General features: G+C 35.7%; 1 protein-coding gene across 1 annotated transcript in view; it reads right to left on the bottom strand.

Annotated features, from left to right (window-relative positions):
* STXBP6 (syntaxin binding protein 6) overlaps positions 1-14,860 on the bottom strand; it is a 105,581-nt gene that overhangs the window by 13,552 nt on the left and 77,169 nt on the right. The window contains exon 4 of the mRNA XM_027638076.1: positions 14,037-14,202. Within this exon, the coding sequence (XP_027493877.1) occupies positions 14,037-14,202 (166 nt within the window). The remainder of the gene's footprint in view (positions 1-14,036; positions 14,203-14,860) is intronic.

The following is a 14,860-nucleotide window of genomic DNA, read 5'->3' as shown; positions in this document are numbered from 1 at the left end:
AACAAATCTCTGGTGCCAGCCCTCCCTGCCCTCTGTGCGTCTTGAAGGATTTTTCACAGGGATGTGTTCAATAGCTTTACAAAGGTAAAAAATGTATGCCAAGTTAACTAGCAACTGAGGTTTTCGGCACAGAATTATTTCCTCGTTCAAATAACTTTACCAAACCTTCTCTATGGATGCAAACAGAATTCCAGCTCATGAAAACCTCACCTAATCTTCAGTCCTATCTACAATACGATTATTCATGTTGGATGTTGTCTTAGTTGTCAATGTCAAGAATTAATTTAAAATTCCAGGTTTGATATAAATTACTACTCATTTTCATGTCTTGAAATGGTTTGGGTTGTTGTTTGTAGGGTTTTTTTTTCCCTTGGGGGGGTGAATGGGGCTGTTTTTCTTGTTTGGGTTTTGGGTTTTTTTCCCCCTCTTTTTGAAATTATAAACTTTTTTTTTTTCAACTACATCCTGATTTTCATAAAAGGTTTTGAAAACCACCTACCCATAATTACTGCATAGTGAAGATCCACAGTAGTTCCTTGATATTAAACTCATCTCCTACTTCTTTAAAAAGTAATAGTAGACCGGAGAAAATTACCAAAGGTACCTATATGGCAGCTCACACCAGTCACAATGAGACACTTTATTATACTTTCCTGATATTCCTGATACAGGCCAGGATGCCATTGGCCTTCTTGGCCATCTGGGCACACTGCTGCTTTTAACCTGGTAAATGTAATTTTATTTAGCAAATAATGAATTAAGGTAATCACTGCTTGTCGTGGTTTTGGCCAAGGACAGGGTTAATTTTTTGCCATAGCCATGAGGGGGCGGAGCCTGGAGCTGTGTGGGGGTGGCCAAGACCCTAATGTTATTTGATACCATCTTTTGTCATTGCCAGGGGCAGGGAAAAGGGACTCTCTTGCTTCCAGGAAGAAAGGGTGTTTCTTTCTGGTGGAAGGCAGAGTGGGTCTGTCCACCATTGTTTTTCATTGTCCCAGGTTCGGTGAGCATTTTGCATGTAAATCACCCTCTCTTTGTAAACTTTAGTTATTAATATTGTTTTTGTTATTGTTCATTTTCTTATCTCATTGCTGTTTCCAGTAAATTGTTCTTATTTCAACCGTAATCTTTGCCTTTTCTGTTTTCAACTGGAGGGGGGAGGAGAAGTGAGTGCACCAAATTGGAGAATACCATTCCCAAACCACGACACTGCTATAAAAGATAAAATACTAGGTTAAATAGATTTTGCGCTGATCCATTTTGAATGTTCATTATGTTTCAGAGAAAACTCCTGAAGATGTTAACAAATATCAGCGGACAGTTAAGAAAACTACAAGAATCAGCAGATGCTTTCAAAAAAGTTTTAAAGCATATATAAGGATATTTATCTAGTATATTTTCCAAGTCTCCAGCTATTTGTGGCTTTGGGGATTTCTTGAGACAAAGGGTATCTTTACACATATCATTTTGATTGAATTATTTTCACAAACTTCTCTAAAAAAAGAATTGTCTCTACTGGTCAAAGTATTATCTCCAGCATATCAAATACATGCATCTGGATGATCACAGCTTGTTTTAACTCCCCTATTTAACACATCCAAAACAGAAACACAGAAATTAATCAACTAGCATGAAACACAGCAGACAACTAGCTGACCAAAATCTGAAAGCAGCACATGAACAGAATGACTTCTTCAGAGAACAGGAAATAAAATTTAATTAAGTTGTGAAGACGAGGTCTTAAAAAAAACCAAACCGAAAACCACAACAAAGTAAGTTAATTACCTTAGGGGTCCAACAGTTCAGTATTTTTATAACTTAGCAAGCAAAGCGCATTAACATTTCTCAGAGTGGCTTGCAAAATCTTAGATCTAGGAAGAGCTATATTACAAAAAAAGGAACCCTTGTTATAGTTCTGCAAGGGACTATAAAAATCTCTTCTATGGACAGTTAAGTAGGACAAGCTTTCGTGTGTTATCTCTGATGCTATTGACCTTGTATTTTAAATAGTGACATTAAATACCATAAGGGGCCATTAGAGTAAAACAAAAAAGATTTTTTCATTGATATCTTGATAATGAGAATACCTCCTGATCTACTGAGATTTTCTTTTGTTTTATTCAGTACTCACAGCAATGATATCAAGTAAATTATTCATACTTTTGAACAGCTAAACTAATGACTGATTCAAATTTCAAGCAGTAAAATTAGAAAAATTAATTTAACATATCTTTGCTTCATTTTATTATAGGAATTTTTCTCTGATCATTACTTTGCTCAAAAAGTTGTTAATCTTTGGGGGGTGCAAGGGCTGTGGTTTATGTTGTTACTTTTACTGCATTTTCAGCAAATATATTCTTTTTAAGCAAATATCTTCTTATAGATAAATCCTGACAAAATCAGTATTAAATAACATTCAATGGTGATGGTTAATACTAGATGGGGGGGTTGAATTAGAGGATCTCCAGAGGTCCCTTCTAAACCTAACAATTCTGTGATTCTGTCTTTAGTGCTTATATTACTGACAAATAGTTACAGTCAAGATTATTACCCCAAATACAGGCCAAATTAACAGAAATTTGCATCTTTCGGAAAAACTTAATATCTGAAGATCCAAGATAGAAAAGACTTTGTATCTAATAACTTTGAAAACCTTGCAGGAAGAAAACCTAATTTGTTCTCTAAAAAAAAATAATTTTCTTGGGGATTATAAAACCAATACAGTCTAAAAATCTTACTAGGCATTGATGTTTACCCATTACAATAATTTTGAGTCAAAGAGGCTTACTCTGGAAAAGTTCTGGAATTCATCAGGATCTCAAGCAATACCACTCTTACAGCCAACCTGGCAAGAAGCAGAATGTGCAATTAAAGCAAAAACAGCAACTATGCACCACAGCAAGCTTCTGTTTGAAAATGAGATGCCAAAATTAAACATTAATCTTAAATGCTGTTCCCCGGGGATTGCAAGTGAGAGCTGTCAGAGTTGTGGACACTGAAAAAGTTTGTAAGCTTTGCCGATTTTGATCAGCTGATTGCTAAAATCACTGGAAATGGAATAACTCCTATGTAGATTTTTATTGAAATTGATGCCATCGTATAAAGAAAAAGTATGAGGTTTTTTTTGGTTGAAACCTTCCTGTCATTTCTGCCAGTAGGCAAAATGCCGTGTTTACTACATTTCTTCATGACCACAAGCTGAAATATGCAACCAAATTGTATTCAAAATCAGAATACTTTTCGGTAGGGAATATTCAGAAAGATGAAACAGATTTCATAAAGGATTAAAAAAACCCCAAACCAAACAGTGACTACTATAAAGAGTAAAATTTAATATTAAAAAAAAATCTATTTTGAATGAAAGCCTGTGGTGCGAATGATGCAAAAACAATCACACACCATCCAACACTCACCACTGGTCTAATGCTTAGCTAGATCCTGACCTTGGGAAAAGGTAGTTTCCCCTCCAGTTTTACTGCTACGCATGCTGTTACATGGCATGGAGTCAGTTTTGGTCAGCTTCCCTATTTGTGTTCCCTCCCATCCCATTCTCTGGGGGCAGGCAGAATGAGAAACCATGAAGGTGTTGATGCTATGTAAGCATTCCTCATCTAAAACACTGATGTGTTACCAACACAGTTCTGGTCACAAATCTGAAGTACAACACTATATTGGCTGCCATGAAGAAAAATCAGCTGCATCCCAGCCAAAACCAATCCAAAGCCTAATACACCTTTTCCCTGTCACAGCAATCCAAACTGTTTACATGCCTCCTGGTGCAATTCTGTTGTTTTGTTTCAAACTGAATTCACCAAAGTATTGAAATTTATTTCACGGTAGGTGGGAGAATTAGGTAGCAATATGCCCTGAAGATGAAACACAGGATTTTTCTAAACATAGGTACTTATAGACATTGTGTCAATACTATTGATTGAGCTTCTGAATAAGTAGTGTTAATTATTATTGAGAAACATAGTGCACTAACCTGCTGCAATGGAGGCATGTAATACAGTGTATTTGTCAACAGATCCATACTTCTTAATCAGGTAAGTGACTTCAAAAATTCTGTGTTTGCTATTTAAGCAGCATATTTAAAATTACCAACTTTTACTACCACATAGGCTGAAATAAAGTTGTGGCTCACGAGTAAGAATGAAGACTGAGTAAGAACTGGTCAAGGTCAGGATGAAGTCAGTCAAGAGCAATGGTTTGAACATATCAAATGGAAAATGGAGTGTCTGGCCTGACTGACTGGCTATGCCAGAGGAGATGCCCTCAGGGTAATCCAGGAGCTGTACATTTAAGGACAATATTTTATCACCATCTCCATCACCCAGGACTATGTTTATGTCTGAATGTTTGTTCAGGCAGGAATTCAACTGCCTAGAAACGGATTTTTTTTTTTTCCCCAAGGAAAAGGGTGAAGAGGAAGCTAAAAGTTTCACTAATCTGAAAGTTACTTCTAAACTGTCAAGGTTCAGGTGACTCCCAAATATTAGGTATATTCAGCAATCAAAATAATATATTTTGTTTGAAGAAAGAATTATGCCACAAAACAAAAGAAAATTAACAGCTACTCATTACTGCAACACTGTGCTGAAGACAGGAAGGCAAATCTCTTCCACTGATAAAATTGTCATCAAAACTGCTCACAACAAGGAACATCTGTGCCTGGAATGATCCCCCAGAAACAGTGCAATAATAATAATGGACTAAGTGAACTTTAGGCATCTAACTCGGGAAGCTTAAGTATTTCAAACTCAGCATATTTCGACTGGTGAAGTTCCAGCTGATGGTGGCACTTCACACATTGACAAGCTGCCTCTCCTTGAGCACATTTGTTTTGTTAAAATCATCATTACCAGAGCTACAGTTCCTAGACTAAAACTAGCCCAAGGTTTTCCATCACTTCTGCAACATAAGAGCTGATCCTAAAGACCCACAGGACAAACACGTTCTTTCCCTCCTTCTTCATCCCTCTCACCACCCTGCTGACTGAATGTTAAGACATGCTTTCACATGCTTTGGTGCTATGCTGACAGCCTCATTTAAGAGCTCTTTTGAATAAAAGAAGGCCTGCTAAAAAGATTCAAACAGAAAAAAGATTTCTGACCTCTCAAACAACCATGTGAAAGCCTTATTAAACAGCTCGAGATAATAAGTAGAAGATTACAAAAACAGTACTTCTGTGATTGTAATCCTATAAGATAATACCCTCTTACAATTTAATGAATTCCCATATCATATGAATGGAATGTTCTCTAGATAATTTCAATATTTAAATTATCATCCAGAAAGGATGACTAAATGATCTGAAAGACTGAACATTCATTAAAAGTAGAATCTTTACTGGATTTATTAATTTAGTTATAACTTTGAATACTTGAACCTGAATATCAACTTTTCAATTTATCTTTTGAGGATAAGTTCCCAACTTAAATTTGAACCATAAAATCTAGAAGTCTCCTAGCTCAGCCTGGACAGAAGGATTTCAGTGGACTTTCACCTTCTTTGAAAGTAAACAAAATGCTTCTATAGGTCTTTGCACCTGAATCTGTAAAGTTTATGGCCTTCAAAAGAAGCATTAGTTACCAAGTCTGGAAACTGCTATGATACAGGTGATATATATTCTGCATTTAATTTTGCTTTTACCAATCATGCAACATTAAGAGTTGCTGTACTCTCAAGTGACAGATCAATGGTTCCACCTTTGTAAAAATCTGATTCTGTGCAGGAAAGTAACACAGGTTTCAGAGTAAGAAGTGATCTAAAATTACGACTGCACTAGTTTCCTCTGTATTGATGTGGTAGGCAATTTCTTCTAACACAACTGGATCTTTTAATATCCATTAATACCAATAGTGACCAAGAACAGCTGTAAATATAAAATGCAAGCAAATATTGCATATTATTTTGATGCAGAAAGACTTCTAGATTAAAAATTCATCTAATCTGATATTTTGTCCAAAGCACATAACACAGAAAAAAACCCCCCAGTAGATTATAATCATTCTTTAAATCTCAGATTTTGCTCCATACTTTTCAGTATTCCTGATTTGCAACATCTGAAACAAAGCCTATAATAATCATTCTAGTGATACAGAATATTTTATACTGCAGCATGTTTTAATATAACAGTTTGTCACTTCATTGCTTCTGAATGTTATTTACATCTGCATACATTTATTTTTATATATCTGCAATCTTGTACTTTTAAGGCCAAAAAAAGGTAAATGTATCATACCTCACTCTCATATGAAGAAAAAAACATATTTTATTACTGCTATGAGTTAAGTAATACCTATACCCTGAGAGTTAAACAGATGCTTCCAAGTTATTTTTAACAATAACAAACAATACCTTGTGAATCATAACATTATACTTTTAAAAAGATCCTAGCAATTACAGAGCATGTAGGAGGCAAAACAATAATCCTAATTGTTCAGCACCTTCATCAGCAAGTAAAGAAACCAGATAAGCCTTATTGACAACAGAGACCAGTTTCTTCCTGTGCTCTCATTAGCCTTGTCAGCTCCTTAGATTTACATGGTACATTTTAAGTGGGGGAAAAAAAAATAAAAATCCGTCTAGTGGGTAACAGCTCACTTTTTGTTTTAGCCTTGGGTTCGTCCTGTTTACCATAAAGAAAGCTAAAAAAGAAAGCTACACGCTCTTTCTGTATTGACTGACTGAAAAATGTGTCTATATTTCAGATTCCTGCAGCCTACGCAGCCATTCCAGATGTGGACAGCTAGTTATCCAGGTTTTGGAAATAATAGTCACAGCTGCACTCAGAAGAGGCTGCAAAGTCTACCTGAGGACTCGAGTAAATGCTCTGATTTCAAGACTGTTATAACTAGATTATGGATAGTATTCTACTTACTAGCAGAATTACGCTTGACTCGCCTGCATAAGCTTTTTTGTCACAACTTTGTGAAAATGTTCTAAAAAAGAAACCGATGGAATAAAATTTCTCCACTTTTGCACCACTACCATGGATGAACCATGTAGAGCAATCATAGGTGCTCAAGAACTTTGAGCTGAAGTTCACTGAAGGAGAGTTAGCTGTGGTCCCGGAAGGGGGATAAGGGATGTCTGAAAGTTACTACTGACCTTAAGTCATGAGGAATGGAAGGATATGCTACTAAAAACCTGTCTAGGTTAGACTAGCAATGACTTTCCTAAATGGTAGCCCTGAGTCAACACCCGGGAGAACTTTACCCTCTGTACTTTCCTGCCCAAATCTATAGCCAGCTTTAAAACATTATTTTAGCACTAGCCCTTTAAAGAAGGAAAGAGGGAAGAAGAAAATGAAGAAAGAATAGTGTTTATACAGGTGTGCAAATGGAGGATATGTACTGGTAATGAAGACAAATTTCTAACAGAATGAAGAGATGAGACAAATGCCACTACAAAATGTGTTCATAGCCTGATAGTAACACAATATCCATCAGAATTAGCCAGGATAACTGGTCTTTCAGTAGCTTGGATCAGCTTCTAACCTTCAATAATGGGAAAGTTAAGTGATCTTGGGAATTATCATTTCAGATTTGATTCCTCCCTGGGAATCAGCACAATGTGTCCATACCAAGCCTCTTCTCCTCTCAAGATGTTTTACAGCTGCACAGATGTAATGCAATAAAGTCTACAGCAAGTTAAGGTAATGTAGATACAATCTGGTTTACGTTTTATGAGTGAGTTTAAATACTGTGAAGAGAAAGACAGAAAATCAATAAACTATCTACTTAGAAAATTACTATCATCCCACAGTGGGCATTCTGAAACAATCCTTTTATAAGTAATTCTGAACAGCAAAAAAATCCAACACTGGCGTACGACATCATCAAGACTACATACTGTGTTCTATTTCTTAGTATTTTATATTACACAATAATGCTAATACATGAATATCAAAATATCAATTCATTGCAACTAAATATTTATGGATTATTTTTCAAATGGCTAAGTAGCCTGGAAGAAATTTTTTCTCTTTATCTGCTACTTAGACTGACGGTCTACAATTTTGTATTTTAAATTCACCTCTTCCGTATTAGAAATCTACACAGTTTAGAAACCTGGAAAGGTCAGCCATATTCAAAGGTAGGTTGAATTGTGAAAACATAAGTCAGGAGGAAAACAAGTTTTTCTCAGTTTTGTTTGCCCCTCTACTATTGAAAGGAGGCAGTTTGAGCGGTTTTTCCCACTCAAACTGAGTTTTTAAAACCACTACAGTTCAGAAGACCGAAAATGTCAACACTAATGAAATTTCTGCTATTTATGACAGACTACAACATACTAAGCTTAGAATGATATTTGTAATGGAAACAATTCTGGACAACAAGGACAAGATAATTCATACTTTCTATTTACTTCATTCAGATGTATAGTAATGTCATTGCCTTATGACTTTGATAGGGACTGATAATGAAAACATACAGAGGACTTTTATCCAAAAGATCAAGAAGTGATTTATTAGACAGGTCCAGTCCTATCCTTTCTGACAGACACTGGAAAGAATAAAAATTAAAAAGATAACAAAAAGATAACTCTGAAAAAAATGTCCAGCAATTCATTAAGCACCAGATAGTTGTGAGCAATGCAATTCAAATGAGCTAGTGACTGTGTGAATTACAAACAAGATGAGGTCAAATGATTGGAGAACTGTCATTAAGAAAAACCTATTATTTAATGCTTCATTTGAGTTTTCTTGTCTCATGCAGCCTAAGAATTTATGCCAAATTTATTCACAAGGGTCTAAGAAGCTCAGAAATATTGCGAGTACATCTGGATTCACACAAGTGTGTTCCATAGAGGTATTTTGAATAGTTACTACTATTGATGTACCACTGGTATTCACTTTCCAGACTGGGAAAAATGCTGCATTAAATGACAGTAACATTAAATAAAATTAACAGTGAACTAAACAGGAAACATAAGAAATACTGTTGCAGGAACAGAAAAGGAGGATTTTAGTTTTTGAAACAGCTGGGCATTCAGGTGGTGAATTTTCCCTTTTAGAGACTTCATTTGCTATCATCCAAGGCTGTTTTTTCTTTTTTCCTTTTTTAAAAGAAACAGAGAAGCAATTCTGCTTTACATTATATGCAATATCTCTACGGAAAAAGCATTTAACTATTGTCATCCATTGTGATCTTAACACATGGCTTTTATGCTTAAGACAACTAAAAGGCTTTTATGCTTAAGATAACTAAAATACAACCAGTTAAATAAGAAAAAAATTTGCAAAGCAGAATAATCTTGACATGAATATGCAGGGCACAAAAGCAAGCATCTGTAATGGTCTTTAGCAGCAGAAAATTAATTTCTAATATTTCAACCTCTAGACTGACAAAACCTTTTTTTTTTGGTCAAATTCATTTGCATCAGAATTAATTTACAAGTGAAAGTCTGTAAGAATAGTATGTTCAATGTCTATCAGGTAAGAACTGAAATGAACAACCAACTACCAGGTATTTGACAGGACAGAGGGAAGCAATTGTCTTTCTTTCCATCCAAACTCATAGAATCACAGAATGGCCTGGAATGGGTTGGAAGGGACATTAAGGATCATCTAGTTTCAACTCCCTTGCCACAAAAAGCAATGCCACCCACTAGATCAGGATGCTCAGAGCAATTTCTAATGCAATTTTTTGTTCATCTCCTTAAGTCAGACATTAATCTTGCTCAGTACAGTAAACACCACTGTATGCTTACCAGGTCTTATATGTAGTAAGCCAAAATGAGTCAACACTGTATGGGAAAAGTACTCATTACTATTCTTGCACTGGCAATACATTCTTGGAGGAAAAAAAGAATGTTCCATTAATAACTCCTGCTAACTGTCCTATAGAAAAGGTTACAGAGGTAAAGATGTCATCAAAGAACATTTTGATTAATTCAGCAGAACAACTATTAAAAACCAAAGCACATAGGTAGGACAAAGCTTAAAAGCAAATGCATTTCTAATATGTATCTAAAGGTGGCAGTAACTGTTCTTTATTATAGGCCCAGAATTAAGCTTTGAAGAGCTTCAAATGCTGTATCTCAAGGTTCTATCCAGAACTGAGGGTCAAATCCATCCTCAATGCCAGCTGAGTGTTATGTCAAAAATCAAGTTGTTCTAATGAACACAACCTCTAAGTGACAGAATTTCTGTACACCGGCCATCTCTAACTTTGCTTTTTATATTACTGACATAAAAGCAACACAACCTGATTAACATGGCCACCAAACAACAACATAAGACAAAGATACTCCACATTAGACATATTCCAGTATCAGAACCTATATGTTAAAAAGATACAAAAGAGGAAAATATTTTCTACCTCAGTCAAAAAAGCCCTCTAGCTCCAAATGCCTTTCTTTCCTCTGTAATATAACATCCATAATGCACATAAACTATGGAGAGGGCTCACCTAAATTCTAAACAAAAGACAAGCTTGAAATATTTGTACAAGACATTAGTGGGAGGAATCTTACTTGACTTAACTTGAAGTTGTTCTTTTTTCTCAGAATTAGCACCCACGCCTTCAATTGGTTCTCATTATTGCTGTAATTACTGATGTCATTAATCAAGTTATAGAAAACAGTCTAGCCTATTTAACTTTGCAGACATTATCCTTACAAGATACTCAAATGAAAATAAGGCAAAAAATGATTTTGAAGAAGAAGAATCAGGGGCAGGACTCTGGTCCTCTGGTCCATAGGGGGAAGTGTGTGTGTGTGTGTGTGAGGAGGTAAAAGGAGGAAGGCCATGAAGAAGATCTGCAGTTCCACAGGAACACCCTTATTTACTTCCAGTTAAGCACTTCCTGCAGAAACGGGAGCAGCACGAATTTCAATTTCTTCACTCTTACCCTTTAGGAAGTAATAAGGCTCGATAAGATAAGTAACTTTGTGAACAAACCCTTTAAGTTCTTTCATCTTCAGTTCCACTTGGGAAGAAGTGTTCTTTGGTGGCATTTTTTTATTTTTGAAACTATGCATTAGCTACAAGACATACATTACATATATGATGTGCATATCTATACAGTTACTTACACAAGCATGTGGGTGTATGCACATATATATATATTCTAAAAATTTATTTTTTAAAACTTTTGTAGAGTATCTGGAGTTAAACTGGCTAACTATGCAAAAAAACCCCAAAACACTACTTTTCACATCCCTCAGAAAATTCACAAGAATATTACTTAAAACATAACTGCTACCTTGGTAGAGGGGAAGAAGTGACAAGCCTCTTCTGAAATCTGACCACACTAAGATTTAAATATGATTTCAATATACTGCTTTGACTGGTTAGCCAAATACCCCAACAAAACAGTAACAACAAAAAACCCCCAAGCTGCAAATTCTCAACTGAATTTAATAAATTTCAAGCTATGTTCTCAGGTATATGTTCTTTGATTTGCTTAGCTACAGTTGGACCTTACTTTCTCCAGCAAGGATGAATTTGAGATCAACAACACATTTCACTGTATTTTCCATAAAAAGCCACTCGATACTGCAGGTTTTGAACTAAATGGGTTTTGAGTTGGCTCAGTGAGGCTGACACACAGCAAGTGACTGAAATTTAGGGTCAAATATTACTTGGTTTACAGTTGTTACAGTTTCTCTCAAATTTAAACCTACCCACAGAGAGTGTAATTCCCAGTGTGAGGAAGAAGTTGGCAGTGTGAAGAACAGCAAGAAGCACTGTATCCATGAGGAGATTTTTTAGTCCCTGTACCATGTCCACACTCTGTACCGTGTGTGTACACACACAGACCGTATCTGTGCAGTCAGAATGACATGAAAGGAATTTGGAAATGGTCACCATCTGGTAGCAGAGGATTACCGAATATTCCCATTTTATCTAGGAAGTTGTAAAAGGGAGAATGTGGTAGGTCTAGCGTGTGTTAAAAAAGGAGAAGTTAAGCAGATGTTTACGAACCTCAGTGGCAATTTTTTTTTTCACTGTGATGACACTTGCTTAGGATAAAGTTAATAACTGGGTCAGTTGAATCAGGAACTCAGTTTTGAACAGGTCAAGCTTAGGAAAATAATGCAAGTTCAGAGGTGAAATGTGTGGTGGTCTATTAGTAACAACTTATTCACAGGAAGGATGCCAGTGAACATTAGCAAACAGATGACAAATACGAGACTTTCCATATGAAATGGAAAAATTGTAGAGTATATCTTCTCCCATCAGTGCTCTTCCATCCTCACCACTACACCATAAAGGAAACAAGGAAAATCTTATTAATGTAGAAAAGGAAAGAATGAGAGGAAGTTTACAAGAAATTTTGTACATTTTTTCTTAGTTTGAGAAGACACTAAAAGAAAATGATGATTGACAAAGTTATCTGTAACATCACTGACAGCTAAAATGAAAGCATCAAACTGGATACAGCTTCCCTGTTCTTCAAGTTTACCTTTGATGTTTTAGAGGAGAGGGATTCAAGACAAAATAACAAAGAAAAAGAACATATAAAGGTCTCTGCACGAAATAATAGTTCTGATAATAATGTACAGGTATATATTCTAGATTTATGAGAGGTGAATTACCAGAAAAAAACCTGAGTAGGGTTCTCTATATTTATAACTGATGTCTACTGGGGGAAAGAAACAACAATTAAATGAAATCTGAATTCAGCTTGCACTTCTCTTTTAGAGTTTGGAGGCTCACTGATAAAGAGAAAACCAAATTTTTATTCCAGTTGTGAAGAACAGAGAAGGTGTAAAAGTTTTAAAACTGTTCTGCTTTAGAGCACACAGAAGACTTTCCAGAAATTTCACACTAAAGGAGTAACTAAACAATTCTATTCTCCTAAAGAATGCTTTGTGAAATATGTGAAAATCCTCCTCCCAAAATACTTTTTGTTACTCAGGAAGTAGATTGTAAATACTGATTTCACATATGGACCAGACTCTTTTTAGCTAACCAGACATTTTTTAGTCTGGTTTAGTTTTTAGAATTTGGAAATGCACCTAAAGATATGTGAGTTAAGAAACTGTTGTGGTTTAAGTCCAGCTGGAGATTAAGCACCGTGCAGCCACTTGCTCAACTCTTCTCTCTCTCTGCCACCCCAGTAGAATGGGGAGGAGAATCAAAGTAAAAAGTTGTAGGTTGAGTAATCAAAAGAAAAGTAAAATACAGCAATAATGGTAAATAATAATAATAATGAAAATAAAAAGGGAAAGAAAAAAATAATCAAACGTGATGCACAATGCAATCGCTCACCAGCTGCTGACCAACGCCAGACTCCACTTCCCAAACCTAGACTGACCCCCTTCCAGGCAACTCCCTCTGGTTAATATACTGGGCATGACGTTCTATGGTGTGGAATATCCCTATGGTCAGTTCGGGGCACCTGTCCTAGGCGCGCTCCCTCACATCTCTTGCATACCTCCTCATTGGCAGAGCATGAGACAAGAAAAAAAAGTCCTTGACTTAGGATAAACACAACTTAGTAAACAGCAAAACAACAGTGTGTTATCAACACTGTTCTCATTCCAAATCCAAAACACAGCACTGTAACAGCTACTCAGAAGAAATCTATTCTAGTTGAAACCAGGACACAAAGGTAATAAAACTATAAACTGAATGATTTCTGCCAAGATGAAAGTAAATTCCAAAACACCCATAAGAAATTTAGTAATAAGCACTTTTTCACAACCTGTGAGGAACCAGTAACTCAGAAGAAGCTTTTAGTAGATGTTTGAGGCCACTCAAAAATGTTTCTGGATGAACAAAAGCAGAGAGAAAAATCGAAATCAAGGTTGCTTAAAAAGAGGGAGGCAAACAACTTCTCACAAGGTGGGCGGGGGATACTGTCTCTAAAACTGAAAACCAGGAAAGCAAAGATAATGGAAAAGTGTGAAGTGGTGCTTGATGGAGAAATGCTAAAGCCTAGAAGTTTAGTGCTAAGTTAGCATAATCAGACCCATAATTTCAAGATGACATTAGGCTACAAGCTTATCTGAACACAGAATAAATCACATGCAAATAATTTCATGTCCATCTGTACAAAGTATTCCAGCTTCAACTGACTTACCTCCCATAATTTTAGATTGGCAGTTGATAAATTCTGGCTTCTTATCTGTAAGGTATCGCTGACAAGTGTGATGTAGAACCTGAAAGAATGTGCATTTTTCTGAAGCTGTGCTTGCTACCCATTGGTCAAAAGCATTTTCAAATAGTAAATCAAATTCTGGGGAATCCTAGAAGAAAAAAAAACAAACACACTGCTATTATTCCAGTTTTATAAATGATTTGGAGAAAGATATGAAGTCATTGCTTTTTAAAATATATTTTGTTGGATAAAGCAGACAGGTCATGCAAATCAAAACCATCCTGGTATTATTGCATATTTTGTAGATGAAAACCACACAAACAGGAAGTAAATTTTTTTCTTGCTGTTATTTTTAATGAGGAATACTCAGCTATGACAAAAATACCTGAAGACAAAAATACTTTAGATGAAAAAAAATCAAAGTAAAAATCTCATAAGAAACCCTTGTTATCTACAGATATATAGTTAGTTACCTGTGCCTTCTATATTATGCAAACATTTATGCCTCTCAACACAAAATCTACTTTCACACTATTATAGAAGATGTGGTTCTGCTCTCAATGCTCCACCAACAAATAAACTAAGCAAATAACAAGTCCTAGTTACTGTATTTAATGCATTATCATAAAGTGTTGCAAAGGTCTCAGGATAATGTGAACAGAAGACTATTCCTAGAACAAATCAAAGCACTGCTCTATACCACGCATCAACCGCCAAAATAAATGGATTTTATGCAAGAAGTACTGCTATATATTAAGCAATATTTGCTAAACATCGTTTTGCAATCTAATCCGGTAAATATTCTT

This window comes from Corapipo altera, unplaced genomic scaffold (genome assembly GCF_003945725.1).
Source record: "Corapipo altera isolate COAL_440 unplaced genomic scaffold, ASM394572v1 23, whole genome shotgun sequence".
Lineage (NCBI taxonomy): Eukaryota > Metazoa > Chordata > Aves > Passeriformes > Pipridae > Corapipo > Corapipo altera.
This window is presented reverse-complemented; position numbering and strand designations above follow the sequence as displayed.